This window comes from Lampris incognitus, chromosome 20 (genome assembly GCF_029633865.1).
Source record: "Lampris incognitus isolate fLamInc1 chromosome 20, fLamInc1.hap2, whole genome shotgun sequence".
Taxonomy (NCBI): domain Eukaryota; kingdom Metazoa; phylum Chordata; class Actinopteri; order Lampriformes; family Lampridae; genus Lampris; species Lampris incognitus.
Genome location: NC_079230.1, coordinates 3,516,153 through 3,533,036, shown reverse-complemented (window position 1 = coordinate 3,533,036; position 16,884 = coordinate 3,516,153). Strand labels below are relative to the sequence as shown.

The 16,884-nt window shown below is 45.9% G+C and overlaps 1 protein-coding gene across 1 annotated transcript; it reads right to left on the bottom strand.

Moving 5' to 3' along the window:
- Window positions 1-1,578: 1,578 nt before the first annotated feature.
- On the bottom strand, window positions 1,579-16,469 carry LOC130130933 (zinc finger protein 165-like). Its single transcript, XM_056300799.1, has 8 exons — window positions 16,223-16,469; window positions 12,391-12,526; window positions 11,423-11,538; window positions 11,049-11,293; window positions 7,117-7,196; window positions 2,599-2,986; window positions 2,101-2,241; window positions 1,579-1,776 (listed from the first exon to the last, which is right to left on the bottom strand). Exons 1-8 carry the CDS (start codon window positions 16,467-16,469, stop codon window positions 1,579-1,581), a joined length of 1,551 nt encoding a protein of 516 aa, XP_056156774.1.
- Window positions 16,470-16,884: the final 415 nt, after the last annotated feature.

Below are 16,884 nucleotides of genomic sequence, written 5' to 3'. Positions count from 1 at the left end.
GAAATAGGATTATTTTACTCAAATGTGACTGAGACCTTTATCTACCTAAACTATAAAGGGTAACAGGACTTTTTTCTCTAATTACATCTGTTTCACAAGTGTAATCTATTGTATTTTAATAAGAGATCTCGCTCCCGTTTGCATTGTTAAAAGTTACTGCATAAGAATTCTGTTTTGTTACATATATCTAACTTACAACTGAAAGCTCTTATTTTTGCCCAAAAGAGTGAATAAATGCTATAATGCAATTTAAAATGCAGTTTCTACTGTTTCTATCAAATTGCAACCCCCCTCCCCCAAGATCAGGTGGAGGGGTCCTCAGGGTAGATCAAAAATATGCAGGGGGTCCAGGACCCCAAAAAGGTTGAGAACCACTGAATTAGAGGTTGATACATTCAGGGTCTACTGAGCTGTAAGATTGTGCACATTTCAGCAGTTCTTGTGCAGATTTTATCTGCACACGTTTCAGGGATTTACAACAGTCCAAATTCCTTACCAAAAGCACTGAAAACGGGTGGAGTTTTCCTAAATACAGATTTGTGTGTGTAATGATTTGCCAGTATGAGAATTGTGTTAATCATCAGATTTTCTCTTTTCTCGTTCATCACCAGTCCACGCAGTACATCCACATGTGATCCGAGTTCAACAGATACTACATTCTTCGGTTTAAACCATTCCTCCGTTGGTTTCCAAAATAGTTGGGAGTGACAACATGTGTAGAAAATGTGCTCCGTGGTTTCAATACCTGAATTGCAAAATGAACACATTATTTTCAAAATTGAATCTTAACCAAAGACATTCATTGGAGGGATATATATCATTTATTAATTTAAAATGGATTTCCTTCGCTTTGGGTTGTAGGGGATAATGTAAGAAATCCGTTTTTAATCTTAGTACTGTTGCAGGGTCCATGTCTCTAAAGTTAAAATTCAGTCACAAAATTGGAGAAAGGTGACTATAGTGCACTATATAGCAGGTAGGGGGTGATTTCAGACACAGAGTTGTTTGAATAAAAATGGACTATGATGTTTGCGGATGAAATTGTGATGTGCAGCGGTATGCACTGGAGAGAGAGAGGAATGAAAGTCAGGAGGAGCAAGACAGAATACCTATGTGTGAATGAGAGGGAGGAATGTGGGATGATGAGGATGCAAGGAGTAGAGGTGACGAAGATGTATGAGTTTAAATACTTGGGGTCAACTGTCCAAAGTAACGGGGAGTGCAGTAGAGAGGTGAAGAAGAGAGTGCAGGCAGGGTGGAGTGGGTGGAGAAGAGTGTCAGGAGTGATGTGTGACAGAAGGGTACCAGCAAGAGTTAAAGGGAAGGTTTACAAGATGGTAGTGAGACCAGCTATGTTGTATGGTTTGGAGACAGTGGCACTGGTGAAAAGACAGGAGGCTGGATACAACGTTTTAGCAACAGAAACGCCCCACACAAGTTCAAGGCACCCCCCCCCTCACCCACCGAAATGAGTCAAAATGTCCCCACGTATGCCCAACAATCCAGGCAAGAAAACCAAAGAAAGCTGAATCAGTTCATCTGGACACAACGTTCACTGTTGACTTGCCTTGACTTGCTTCAGGACACGGAGCCTGCTGATGTTGAGCTCTCCCCCGCCTGGTGGATCTTCATGTGCGTTTTGAGGCAGTGGCTCTGGGTAAAGTCTTTGAGGCAGACGGTGCACTTGTATGGTCTCTCCCCAGTGTGAGTCCTCATGTGGAGCCGCAGGTGTTCTGCCACAGAGCATGCTTTCCCACAGACGTTACAGATATATGGCTTCAGGCCAGAATGCACTCTCAGATGTCGGGTGTAATAATTCTTAGCTCTAAAATAACGCCCACATTTTTGGCAGCTGTATGGCATCTCTCCAGTGTGGCTCCTCGTGTGAATGATTAGTGATCCCTTGTACACGAAGTCTTTGCCACATTCGCTGCAACGGTACGGTCTCTCCTTGGTGTGTGTTCTCATGTGAGCGTTCAACTGTTCCTTTGTCAGGAATGCTTTGCAGCAAACATGGCAGAGGTATGTTTTCTCCCTTGTTGTGTGAATTTTCTCATGTGATTTTAATCCTTTCAGAAGTGTGAAGCTTTTCCCGCATACCTTGCAGCTGTGGCACTTTTCCCCCCTGTGGAGCAGCATGTGGTGAGACAATGATCTCAGGTCGCTGAGAGATTTACCGCACAGGCTGCAGCAGAAAGACTTGCCACCCATGTGGATCCTGCGGTGAGCTTCGACCTCTCTCTTTAAAACAAAAGCTTTATGGCAAACATCACATTTGTGTGGTTTATTTATCACATGGATCTTCTCATGAATCTTAAAAGATGACTTTAGAGAAAATTCCTTGTGGCAAACACCACATTTATACGGTTTAGTCCCTTTGTGAGCAGCTACGTGGCTTCTGAATGGCACAATGCTGAGGTACAACTTCCCACAAATGTGACAATTGTACGTTTTCTGGTGACTTTGAAGATGATTCTCCAAAGCCTTTGCAGATTCTGCAGGTTCTCCACATGCCCCACAAAGATGTCCAGGAGCTTCCAGGTGACTCCAGGCGTGTTTGATCAAAATGGTTACTGATCCATGCAGAGCTCCACAGACTCTGCAAGCCAGAGTGGGGTTATTTTGCTTAATAGACTCCTCTTGAGACATTTCTACTGATTTCCTGCTCTTGGCTCCTTGTCCACGTTGCTTGATGCAACGCTTCCTTGCTGTTTTGGGTGACCATGATTCATTTTCATTCTCCTTCAGGTCCTCATCACTCTCGTTCTGTTTCCAGCCATCATCTCCTCTGTCAATTGGCTCAGCACTGTCATCCTGTTTCTGATCCCTTCCACTGTTATGGTCACCGTTAGCAGGATCTGATACTCCACCGTCTACGACATCATCTTCTTCTGAGCCTATCCGTTGTTGTTGTGGTTTTGTAAAGTTTCTGTCTTGGGGGACCCTGCTGTCACTTTCTTCATTGTGAATCTGGCTGGTCTCTGACCTGAGAGCACACATAAAGAATTTAATGACTGATTGATTCTGTGTGTCTCCAGATCATCAATATACAGTGCCTTGAAAAAGTGTTCAACCTCCTTGAGGGTCATCACTAATTTCTGGATTATAAAAGACACTCACACATCTGCTCCTGAACAAGATTACTTTTGTGAACCCACAAGCTCTGACAGTATGTTCTCAAAGCCAAAATAAGTTATGTTTCACCAACTTTTTATTAATAAATTAAAAACCACATGCTCCCACGTGCTATGTGCCCCTGGTGAAACTCCTCACTGTCAGGTGAAAAGAAGCATCTGGTGACTCCACATGTATTGAAGGAGGCATGTGGTCGTCTGCAGCCCTCCCCGGATCAGCGGAGGGGGTGGAGCAGTGACCAGAGGAGTGGCTTGGAACAGTTGGATAATTGACCAAGTACAATCTGCTCTGTGCATAACCGTAGTCCACTGACTTCCGGTTTCTACTGCAGCGGTCATACCAGTTTCCTATTTGTTGGCGTGTGCTATTGACAACGGCATATTTTTTGTGATGCCTACAAGATTTACCATGGATAAATGTCAACAACCTGCGGAGGCATGTCGACAAACGTTCACCTGCACCTACCAGCACACGGGTGACAAGTTTCAAGTTGCACATATCAAGTTACGGCCACAATTATGAGGATGAGGATGCTCATCCTCATAATTGTGGACATAACTTAAGGGGTTTAAAGGTCTGGTTTAAAGAGTCTAACGATAGGCTTAGCAAGGCAGTGAGACATGCTAAACGACTGTACTCTGATCAAAGAAGGTATAATCAGTTCATCTGGACACAGCGTTTATTGACAGATACATTTCATCACTCATCTAAATGACTTCTTCAGTCTAAACTGACTGCATATGAAACTGGTCGTTGGTTTCGGTCATCATGCCACCGTTTTGTTTATAAGGGTGGGGATACCTGCAGTCAGTTGAGACTGAAGAGGTCGCTTACGTGAGTGATGAAACGTAAACGTTGTGTCCAGATGAATTTATTCAACCTTCTTTGATTTCCTTAACTGGATTATTAAGCACGCATAAAGGCTACTCTGAGAAATTTCAACAACTCAGCCTCTGTCTAGAAGCTCACCAACTACAAACCGAAAGCCCCCCACTCCACTAATGACTTGTGCCTGGCCAATGATCTGAATGAGCACTATTGTCTATTTGAAAGACAGTGGGTCAGTCCCGACACCATCCCCCATCACTCGATCCACCAGCTCCTCCTCCCCCACCTCAGCAGGGGCCCAGGCTTCTCCACAACTGCCCACCTTGGGGGCCCCCTCCTACCCTTCCCCAATGACAACTCTCCCCATGTCAAAGAAGGTTGAATCAGTTCATCTGGATACATTTATTGACAGACACCTTTCATCGCTCAACTAAGTGACCTCTTCAGTCTAAACCAGTGGTGGCTAACCGTGTGCCATGGAGAGCCACATGTATGCAGGTTTTCATTCCAGCCGGACTCCACACCAGGTGATTTCACTGATTAGCAACATTTCAACCAAAGAGGAAGACTGTATCAGGGAAATCACCTGGTGTGGAGTCAGGTTGGAATGAAAACCTGCATACACGTGGCTCTCCATGGCACATGGTTAGCCACCCCTGGTCTAAACTGACTGCAGGCATCCCCACCCTTATGAACAACACAGTACTATACAATTGCCTAACAACCAAAACCATTGACCAGTTTCATATGCAAATATGGGTGTGAGCACTCCACTTCATCCTTCAGCACCTGGACTCTGCAGGAACCTATGCCAGGATCCTGTTTGAGGATTTCAGCTCCACCCTCAACACCATCATCCCGGATCTGCTGCAGGACAAGTTTTCACAACTGCACATGCCTGACTCCACCTATAGGTGGATCACCGATTTCCTATCTGACAAGAAGCAGCATGTGAATCTGGGGAAACACGTCTGACTCCCGGTCCATCCGCACCGGTTCCCCTCAAGGCTATGTCCTTTCACCTCTAATCATCTCCCTGTATACAAATAGCTGCACCTCCAGTCACCAGTCAGGTCAAGTTCCTGAAGTTTGCTGACGACACCACCCTCATTGGGCTCATCTCTGGTGGGGATGAGTCTGCCTACAGGCAGAAGATTGAACATCTGGTGTCCTGGAGAGATCAAAATGACTTAGCGCTCAATACTCTAAAGACAGAGGAGATGGTTGTGAACTTCAGAATGATCACACCCTCACCCACCCCCATCACCCTGTGTGGCTCCCCAGTGAACAGTGTGGAATCCTTCCGCTTCCTGGGCACCATCATCAACCAAGACCTCAAGTGCAGCTCCCTCACTAAGAAGGCATAGCGGAGGTTGTACTTCCTGCGGCAGCTGAAGAAGTTCAAACTGCTAAAGCCAGTGTTGGTGCGTTTTTACACCACCATCATTGAGTCCACCCTCACTTCCTCCATCACTATCTGGTACGCTGCTGCCACTGCCAAGGACAGGGGCAGACTGCAGCGTATCATTTGCTCTGCTGATAGGGTGATTGGCTGCAACCTGCCAGTCCTTCAGGACCTGTACACCTCAAGGACACTGCGGCGAGCAGGAAAGATCATGGTCAACCCTTCCCACCCAGGCCGTGGTCTCTTCAAAACACTCCCCTCTGGCAAGAGGTTAGGGTCTGTAAAAACCAGAACCTTGCACCAAAAGAACAGCTTCTTCCCCACAGTGGTAGGCCTTTCCAACAAGCCCCCAGACAACCACACATACTGACACTGCCCCACCCCCACCCCCTTTAACCCTCTCTCCACACCACGACATACACCCACATATAAACACACACACTCACGGTGCAATAAATCTATCTGTCCTACTGTGCCCTCTGTACATGGACACTTTGCACAAAGCCTGCACTACCCTGTAAATACCTTTAATTCTACAGCAACTTCTCATCCTCACAGACGGTTGAATCAGTTCATCTGGACACAACGTTTATTGACAGAAACGTTTCATCATCATCTAAGTGACCCTTTCAGTCTCAACTGACTGCAGGTGTCCCCACCCTTATAAACAATACAGTGGCATAACGACCCAAACCAACGACCAGTTTCATATGCAAGTAGGTGTGACCATTAACTAGAGTTTGCCAATTTGCATATGAAGCTGATCGTAGGCTTCAGTCGTTATGCAACTGTATTGTTTATAAGGGTGGGGACAAATGCAGTCAGGTGAGACTGAAGAGGTCACTTAGATGATAATGAAACATTTCTCTCAATAGATGTTGTGTCCTGATGAACTGATTCAACTTTCTGTGATTTTCTTACTTGGATTATTGAGCATGCATGAAGACATTGAGAGAGAAACGTTTCAGAGCCTGGAGAGGTGGAGGTATGCACTGGAGAGAAGAGAAATGAAAGTCAGCAGGAGCAAGACAGAATACCTATGTGTTGATGAGAGGGAGGAATGTGGAATGGTGAGGATGCAAGGAGTAGAGGTGATGAAGGTGTATGAGTTTAAATACTTGGGGTCAACTGTTCAAAGTAACTGGGAGTGCAGTAGAGAGGTGAAGAAGAGAGTGCAGGCAGGGTGGAGTGGGTGGAGAAGAGTGTCAGGAGTGATGTGTGACAGAAGGGTACCAGCAAGAGTTAAAGGGAAGGTTTACAAGATGGTAGTGAGACCAGCTATGTTGTATGGTTTGGAGACAGTGGCACTGATGAAAAGACAGGAGGAGGAGCAGGAGGTGGCAGAGATGAAGATGATAAGATTTTCACTGGGAGTGATGAAGAAGGACAGGATTAGGAACGAGTATATTAGAGGGACAGCTCAGGTTGGACGGTTTGGAGACAAAGCAAGAAAGACAAGATGGAGATGGTGTGGACATGTGTGGAGGAGAGATGCTGGGTATACTGGGAGAAGGATGCTGAATATGGAGCTGCCAGGGAAGAGGAGAAGAGGAAGGCCAAAGAGGAGGTGTATGGATGTGGTGAGGGAGGACATGCAGGTGGCTGGTGTGACGGAGGAAGATGCAGAGGACAGGAGGAGATGGAAACGGATGATCCGCTGTGGCGCCCCCTAACGGGAGCAGCTGAAAGTAGTAGTAGTAGTAGTAGTAGTAGTAGATTTAGAACATTCCCGTCTTCCTTTTCATTACCTTGAGTATGAAAGAGGTGTGGAAGAGACGGAGATGACATTGTCTGCTTGCTGTGGAGGATGTAGATGCTCCTGCTCTGCCTAAAAGAAAGTAAAAATGTGTTAGAAAAGTACCTCATTCTCTTCCTCAAAGTGATTAACAGCTTGTCATTACAGCAAAAGGTCGGTAACTTGAGAGCTCGGTTGACTGAACTCATTATCAGAGGCTGTCAAAAGGTTTCATGTCACAGAATTGAATTTTAAAACATTTTATCACCAGTCTCTCAGGGACATTTTTGCTCTTGATAACCTTTACATTTTGTGAAAGTCTTTGTGGACTCTATCAAGGACCCCGGTTTGATAAATACTGCACTGAATTTAAGAGGGAAAAAATGATCAGGCGTCCGGGTAGCGTGGCGGTCTATTCCGTTGCCTACCAACACGGGGATCGCTGGTTCGAATCCCCGTGTTACCTCCGGCTTGGTCGGGCGTCCCTACAGACACAATTGGCTGTGTCTGCGGGTAGGAAGCCGGATGTGGGTATGTGCCCTGGTCGCTGCACTAGCGCCTCCTCTGGTCGGTCGGGGTGCCTGTTCAGGGGGGAGGGGGAACCGTGATCCTCCCACGTGCTACGTCCCCCTGGTGAAACTCCTCACTGTCAGGTGAAAAGAAGCGGCTGGTGACTCCACATGTATGGGAGGAGGCATGTGGTAGTCTGCAGCCCTCCCCGGATCAGCAGAGGGGGTGGAGCAGAGACCGGGACGGCTCGGGAGAGTGGGGTAATTGGCCGGATACAATTGGGGAGAAAAACTCACTGCGGTCATTAAAGACCCCATGACACAAAGAGTAGGAGGTTCCCCGGTGTCCGGGCAACATTCCCAACCTGGCTCTCTCCATCTGGCCACCTGATCATCCCCCACGTAACCAGCTCAATGGTTCCTCCATCTCCACCTCAAGCTGACGTGTGGTGAGCGTTCTGGCACAAAATGGCTGCTGTGCATCACCTGGGTGGTGCTACGCACTGGTAGTGTTTGAAGTGAGTTTCCCCCTTCAATGTGAAGAGATGTGGGTGTCTAGAAAAGTGCTATATAAATGTAATTATTATCATTATTATTATTATCCATTGCACGTTGTGCGTCTCGGGAGAGAGATCCTCCTCTGTTGCTCTCCCTGAGGCTTCTTCCTATTCTTTCTCCCCGTTAAAAGTGGTTTAGGGAGTTGTTCTTTTCTGATGTGAAGGTCTGAGGACAGTGTATTGTATTGCTGTAAAGCCCACTGAAGTAAATTTGTAATTTGCGATAAAATGAAGTAAACAAATAAAACTGGCTTGACTTGTTGCCACTTCCGCCCCGTTTGGTCAGAGAGGATGCGCAAGGCCTGGGTACACATGAGCAACGACTTATGAAATACAACAAGTAAACAAGATTTGTGCTAAATAACAACGCAAATGGAAGTCTTCTGTACTTTCGATGCTTCAGGCTTCAGAGGACTTGGATTACGCTGCAGGAGCTGTACGGAACTGTGTTTTCTTTTGCCGTTTTTGGAACCATTTAAAAGTTACCTACTGACTTGTGTTGATTTGAAGACAGCTGCTATGGAGTTGTTATTATGGTAACACTTTAGTATGGGGAACATAGTCACCATTAATTAGGTGCGTATTAGCATGCAAATTAGCAACATATTGGCTCTTAATTGGTCATTATTACGTACTCATTAATGCCTTATTCTGCATGGCCTTATTATACAACCAGTAAGCCATTAACTATGAGTTGTCCCTCTATAACCTCAGAAGTATTGCTTATTAGTAGTACCATCTCAATATGCTTTGCTTAGTATGGCCTTTATAAGGTGGTAGTACCACAAGAAGAGTTATTCTCCCTTACTAACACTTAATGAATATGCTCTGTTCTTACATAACAACACACACAACTACAAGTGTTCATAGTGTTACATTACTCTAAATTAAGTTTTTGTTACTTAGAATATGTTCCCCATACTAAAGTGACATCCTGATCATTACTAATTCACTAGTAATTAAGTTGTTGTTACTTAGCATATGTTCCCCATACTAAAGTGACATCTTGATCATTACTAATTCACTAGTAATTAAGTTGTTGTTACTTAGCATATGTTCCCCATACTAAAGTGACATCTTGATCATTACTAATTCACTAGTAATTAAGTTTTTGTTACTTAGAATATGTTCCCCATACTAAAGTGACATCTTGATCATTACTAATTCACTAGTAATTAAGTTGTTGTTACTTAGCATATGTTCCCCATACTAAAGTGACATCTTGATCATTACTAATTCACTAGTAATTAAGTTTTTGTTACTTAGAATATGTTCCCCATACTAAAGTGACATCTTGATCATTACTAATTCACTAGTAATTAAGTTTTTGTTACTTAGCATATGTTCCCCATACTAAAGTGACATCTTGATCATTACTAATTCACTAGTAATTAAGTTTTTGTTACTTAGCATATGTTCCCCATACTAAAGTGACATCTTGATCATTACTAATTCACTAGTAATTAAGTTGTTGTTACTTAGCATATGTTCCCCATACTAAAGTGACATCTTGATCATTACTAATTCACTAGTAATTAAGTTTTTGTTACTTAGAATATGTTCCCCATACTAAAGTGACATCTTGATCATTACTAATTCACTAGTAATTAAGTTGTTGTTACTTAGCATATGTTCCCCATACTAAAGTGACATCTTGATCATTACTAATTCACTAGTAATTAAGTTTTTGTTACTTAGAATATGTTCCCCATACTAAAGTGACATCTTGATCATTACTAATTCACTAGTAATTAAGTTTTTGTTACTTAGCATATGTTCCCCATACTAAAGTGACATCTTGATCATTACTAATTCACTAGTAATTAAGTGTTTGTTACTTAGAATATGTTCCCCATACTAAAGTGACATCTTCATCATTACTAATTCACTAGTAATTAAGTTTTTGTTACTTAGAATATGTTCCCCATACTAAAATGACATCTTGATCATTACTAATTCACTAGTAATTAAGTTTTTGTTACTTAGAATATGTTCCCCATACTAAAGTGACATCTTGATCATTACTAATTCACTAGTAATTAAGTTTTTAGAATATGTTCCCCATACTAAAGTGACATCTTGATCATTACTAATTCACTAGTAATTAAGTTTTTGTTACTTAGAATATGTTCCCCATACTAAAGTGACATCTTGATCATTACTAATTCACTAGTAATTAAGTTGTTGTTACTTAGAATATGTTCCCCATACTAAAGTGACATCTTGATCATTACTAATTCACTAGTAATTAAGTTTTTGTTACTTAGAATATGTTCCCCATACTAAAGTGACATCTTCATCATTACTAATTCACTAGTAATTAAGTTTTTGTTACTTAGAATATGTTCCCCATACTAAAGTGACATCTTGATCATTACTAATTCACTAGTAATTAAGTCTTTTTACTTAGAATATGTTCCCCATACTAAAGTGACATCTTGATCGTTACTAATTCACCAGTAATTAAGTTTTTGTTACTTAGAATATGTTCCCCATACTAAAGTGTTACCGTTATTATTTTATTTTTTCCCCCCCTTCTTCTACGAATTGTACTTAGCCTTCACCAGGGGAGGGGGACGTAGCGCATGGGAGGATCACGCTATTCCCCGCAGTTCCCCTTCCTTCCTGAACAGGTGCCCTGACCGACCAGAGGAGGCGCTAGTGCAGCGACCAGGACAAATACCCACATCCAGCTTCCCACCCGCAGACACAGCCAGTTGTATCTGTAGGGACACCCGACCAAGCCGGAGGTAACACGGGGATTTGAACCACCGATCCCATTGTTGGTAGGCAAGGGAACAGACCACTTCTCTATCCGGACACCCTGCTATGGAGTGGTGTTAGCTAGCTAGGTTTAACTATGTGCTCGTGGCAGCTACCTTCAGTCGGATGTACAGGGCAGATCTCCCTGCTCCTGTGGACTTCAGAGTCTTGTGGATATTCTCCCCTGTCATTTTCTCCAGTTTGAGAGGACGTAGTGTCCTGAACCTGTCAGCCGCAAAAGTGTCAAAAGGTTGGTTGTCTCCAGCCAGCTGAGGGAAGGTGGTCTTCAGCAAACCCAGGAAGTTGGGTTCCTGCAGACCAAGGGGACACTTCACTTTGCGCACCGGGTATTTCCTTAACACTGAAAAAAAGAATTCGTTCACAAGGTTAGAGGTCCCTCTGGTCAAGACGGTGTACCCCCTCTTAGCTGACTACAGCTTAGCGCCAGTTATAAGCTATTTAATTTGGCAATCGAGCCCTTTAAATATACCATTTTTTGAGAGCATATTTATCTGGGAGTCCTCCAGCATGCAGACCCTCAACGTGAGGTGGGAGCTTGCTTTTCTGCTGCAAGATCTCCTGGGCTTCCTCCTCTCCGACTGAACGCTGAGAGACAACAAGCAGATAGACGACGGTTAGCTACAACGTGGAACTTTTTTTTCTCACCCCCCCCCACCCTTTTCTCCCCAATTGTGTCCGCCCAATAACCCCACTCCTCCGAGTCGTTCCGGTCTCTGCTCCACCCCCTCTGCTGATCCAGGAGGGCTGCAGACTACCACATGCATCCTACTATACATGTGGAGTCACCAGCCGCTTCTTTTCACCTGACAGTGAGGAGTTTCACCAGGGGGACGTAGTGTGTGGGAGGATCACGCTATTCCCCCCAGTTCCCCCTCCCCCCCTGAACAGGTGCCCCGACCGACCAGATGAGGCGCTAGTGCAGCGACCAGGACACATTCCCACATCCGGCTTCCCACCCGCAGACAGCCAGTTGTATCTGTAGGGACGCCTGACCAAGCCGGAGGGAACATGGGGATTCGAACCGGCGATCTCCATGTTGGTAGGCAACGGAACAGACCGCCACGCCACCTGGACGCCCCAAAGTGGGTCTTAATGTGTTTCAGGTGCTGGAGATATGCATTACTGTGTACAATATGCAGTGTTTTCCATGGGGCTTCACAGTTTGGATGTGTTGTCATACTTTTTACAGCGTCTGAATGAACTGAATGCTTTTCCTTTCCATCAACAGTGACTACCCACCCATGCCGAGGCTTGCTGAGGGTCTAGGTGAATGTAGATTTAACTATATAAAGGTTAAAGCCTGCGATGTGACTGTTAGCGACCCTCTACATGTGGCTGTGTGCCCGTCTGTGGTTGTTAGTTGCATGTGTACTCTACCAGTCTCTGACGGGGAAACAACCATTATCTGGTGATCATGTTCCAAACATCTACAAGAACCTTAAAGGTATTTGATAATCCGGGTCCTCCAGATTCTTCTGACGTTGAATGGGGGACCGCTCTGGGGCCTCAGCGAACTCTTCCTCCTCATCCTCATTTGTTGACAAGAGGTGCAGACTTCCTCGGTCCTTGTCACCTGAGCAGTAAAAGAAAGATGCTGCATCAAAACCGTGGGGTTGTTTTCTTTTTAATCCATGTTACTGGAAGAAGACACCAGCAGGCTATGACAAGCTTCACATATCTGGGCTCCATCTTCCTCTGCTGACATTCATAACCGATCACAGAGAGCTGGACCAGTTCACCTGGACACAACGTGTATCAGGAGAAACCCTTCATCATCATCTAAGTGACCTCTTCAGTCTCACCTGACTGCAGGTACCCCACCCTTATAAACCATACAGTGACTGCAGGTACCCCACCCTTATACACAATACAGTGCCTGCAGGTACCCCACCCTTATAACCAATACAGTGACTGCAGGTACCCCACCCTTATAACCAATACAGTGACTGCAGGTACCTCACCCTTATAACCAATACAGTGACTGCAGGTACCCCACCCTTATAAACAGTACAGTGGCTGCAGGTACCCCACCCTTATACACAATACAGTGATTGTAGGTACCCCACCCTTATACACAATACAGTGACTGCAGGTACCCCACCCTTATAAACAATACAGTGACTGCAGGTACCTTCACTCTTATAACCAATACAGTGACTGCAGGTACCCCACCCTTATAAACAATACAGTGACTGCAGGTACCTTCACTCTTATAACCAATACAGCGACTGCAGGTACCTTCACTCTTATAACCAATACAGTGACTGCAGGTACCCCACTCTTATATACAATACAGTGACTGCAGGTACCTTCACTCTTATAACCAATACAGTGACTGCAGGTACCCCACCCTTATAAACAATACAGCGACTGCAGGTACCCCACCCTTATAAACAATACAGCGACTGCAGGTACCTTCACCCTTATAACCAATACAGTGGCTGCAGGAACCCCACCCTTATAAACAATAGTGTCATAACGACCCAAACCAACGACCAGTTTCATATGCAGATATAAGTGTGACCATTAACTAGAGTTACAGTGGCCATGTGTACTATTCACAGAGGACTGGGGAATAGTTGTTATCACAGCATTGTAAGATGGTGACAGATGTACTCTTAGCCCCCCCCCCCCTCAGTTCAGGGATGGTTGTTCCCTCTTCACATAGATGGCGTCTTTGACTCCCCGTTCAAACAAGTAGTTCCTCCCTATCAAGGATGTGCACATCCTCATCCCTGAAAGAGTGGCCACTGGCCTGTAGATGGTGTAGACTGTGGAGTCCTGGCCTGTAGATGGTGTAGACTGTGGAGTCCTGGCCTGTAGATGGTGTAGACTGTGGAGTCCTGGCCTGTAGATGGTGTAGACTGTGGAGTCCTGGCCTATAGATGGTGTAGACTGGAGTCCTGGCCTGTAGATGGTGTAGACTGTGGAGTCCTGGCCTGTAGATGGTGTAGACTAGAGTCCTGGCCTGTAGATGGTGTAGACTGTGGAATCCTGGCCAGTAGATGGTGTAGGCTGTGGAGTCCTGGCCTGTAGATGGTGTAGACTGGAGTCCTGGCCTGTAGATGGTGTAGACTGTGGAGTCCTGGCCTGTAGATGGTGTAGACTGGAGTCCTGGCCTGTAGATGGTGTAGACTGTGGAGTCCTGGCCAGTAGATGGTGTAGACTGTGGAGTCCTGGCCTGTAGATGGTGTAGACTGTGGAGTCCTGGCCTGTAGATGGTGTAGACTGTGGAGTCCTGGCCTGTAGATGGTGTAGACTGTGGAGTCCTGGCCTGTAGATGGTGTAGACTGTGGAGTCCTGGCCTGTAGATGGTGTAGACTGGAGTCCTGGCCTGTAGATTGTGTAGACTGTGGAGTCCTGGCCTGTAGATGGTGTAGACTGGAGTCCTGGCCTGTAGATGGTGTAGACTGTGGAGTCCTGGCCAGTAGATGGTGTAGACTGTGGAGTCCTGGCCTGTAGATGGTGTAGACTGTGGAGTCCTGGCCTGTAGATGGTGTAGACTGTGGAGTCCTGGCCTGTAGATGGTGTAGACTGTGGAGTCCTGGCCTGTAGATGGTGTGGACTGTGGAGTCCTGGCCTGTAGATGGTGTAGACTGTGGAGTCCTGGTCTGACATGATAAGGCCCAGACACACCAGGCTGACGGTCAGCCAATGTCGGGTCGTCAGTGAGTGTATGTGACCCTAGTTTTTACGGTGTGTCCTGCACCGTCGGCACTAGTCAGACCCCCTGTCGGCAGCTTTTCGGCCGATTCAGCGTGTTGAATGGGCGGAGCCCGTCTGTGAAAGAGCTCACCTCTGATTGGCTGTTCAGCTTAGCGAATCAGTGCAGAACGTACATGCTAGTTGGCCGTCGGCTGGAATCTTTGCGCTGGGTTCAAGTGCTACTTTTTGGCCCAGACGGCAGGCGACGTGAGGCGACCTTCATCACCGCTAGTTGGTTTGGTGTGTCTGGGCCCTTAGCTCTTCTGTGTTGTGCCATCCTCTTCACCAGCGTCTGTTTATTTTCCCCAATGTACAAGTCAGGGCAATCCTCCTGGCACTTACCAGCTACACTATATTGCTGTGTTTGTGCCGGGGGACCCGATCCTCGCAGTGGACCAACTTCTGGTGCAGCGTGTTTTGGGGTTTGAAAGCAACTGAGATGTGGTGTTTGGAAAACATGCATCTCAACTGTTCTGACACTCCCGCCACATACAGAATCACTGGTTGACGCTCCCCTCTTCCATCGGCTGGTGCACTGTTGGGGCGTCTTCCTGGCTTTGACAGACGCCCAGTTAGGATAACCACACTTAACCAGGGCCTGTTTACTGTGGGATGTCTCCCCTTCCCCGGCTGCTGTGTCGGTGGGGACGCTGTCAGCTCGGTGGTCCAGCATCCTGATGACTCCTAGTTTGTGCTCCAGTGGATGATGAGAGTCGAACCTTAAGTACTGATCAGTATGTGTTGGTTTACAGTAAACATCAACAATCAGATGTCCCCCATCACCAATTGTAATTTCACAGTGTAAGAAGGCTACCCTGTCCTGTTCCACATCCTCCCTGGTGAACTTGATGTGGACTCGTCCCCAATCCTCTGTGAGTAGTACACATGGCTACTGAAACTCTAGTTAATGGTCACGCCCATATAAAATTGGTGACTGGTTTGGGTGGTTATGCCACTGTATTGTTTATAAGGGGTGGGGTACCTGCAGTCAGGTGAGACTGAAGAGGTCACCTCGGTGATGATGAAACGTTTCTCCCAGTAACCGTTGTGTCCAGATGAACTGACTCACCTTTGTGATTTCCTCACTTGGATTACTGAGCGTGCATCAAGACACTCCAACAGAAGAACACTGGAGACACTGGTGTAAATATAGGTGGTGCAGCCGGTGCAGTGGCACCAGGGCCCGTCGCTAGGGGGGGGGGCCCGTCAATATTTCTGCATGCATTGTCCTAGTCCAATGTTACGTGCGTCCGCTCTCTGTGGTTCTGAAGTGTAGCCCATCTTTGACGTACTGACCTTTACAATAACTCATCTGTGTAAACTGTGTCTGTTACTTTGATATTTCTGTTTTATTTGTTATACTTTATGCTGTGAAGCACTTTGTGATTGTATATCTGTGAGAGGTGCTATACAAATAAATTACTAAAATTACTTACCGAACCCACCTATGGTGGTGGTGGTGGTGGTGGTGTGTGTGTGAGCGAGTGAGTGAGAGACGGGGGGGGGGGGGTTGCTTGTACCAGGGCCCATAATAAATATGTTACGCCAGTGACTGGAGATGTACCTTCTCTGGGACGCAGCGGGACTCCCTCTCTTTTCTTCTGCTCCTCCACACGAGACTCACCTCCACCAACCTCCTCCTCCTCCTCCTCACACACAGGGAGCCACTGAAGAACGTTTGGGTCTGGGGAAGAAAGGGTTTCTTTAATTATCTCTAGGTTATCTACACGTCTGACCCACAGCAAAACCAGCAAGTGCACCAGGGCTCCTTCATGGACTCTCTGAACCCTTACTGCATGAACACCCCGCATAAATCTGCAATCCTGCAGACTTCGCTTGAGTAATCATCCACAATCCATCGCTTTGTGATGATTAAAATGGGGATAACCATACAGTCCACGGGGATGACCAAAGAAACCACAAAAGCTGAAAAAACGTAAACAAACCATGCGAGGAACCAGCAGAGGAAGGTTTCATGTAAACACCCTACAACACACCATGTGCACATTCCATGATGTGTCATGGTTTCCAACAACACTGCCGTACGGGTCATACACGGGGCGTGAACAACAAATTAATCACATGGTGAAAACAGGAGGTGTGCCCCTCACGCGCCAAAGTCGTGGAGAATGCAAAATAAAGTTTGAAATAAAAAACCTAAACGCGTCATAGTGAGAAACACTACACGCAGCGACTTCCTCGTAATCACACTTTTGTTCAGTACAA

Excerpts from the sequence above, each read along its gene's own strand:
- LOC130130933 (XM_056300799.1), bottom strand. The coding sequence starts at position 16,469 with ATGCGGGGTGTTCATGCAGTAAGGGTTCAGAGAGTCCATGAAGGAGCC. Across the intron at positions 7,197-11,048 it reads CCCTGTACATCCGACTGAAG|GCAGAGCAGGAGCATCTACA; the intron begins GTAGCTGCCACG and ends ACTTTCTTTTAG. Across the intron at positions 2,242-2,598 it reads ACCCCACTCTGGCTTGCAGA|AGAGAGGTCGAAGCTCACCG; the intron begins GTCTGTGGAGCT and ends TTTGTTTTAAAG.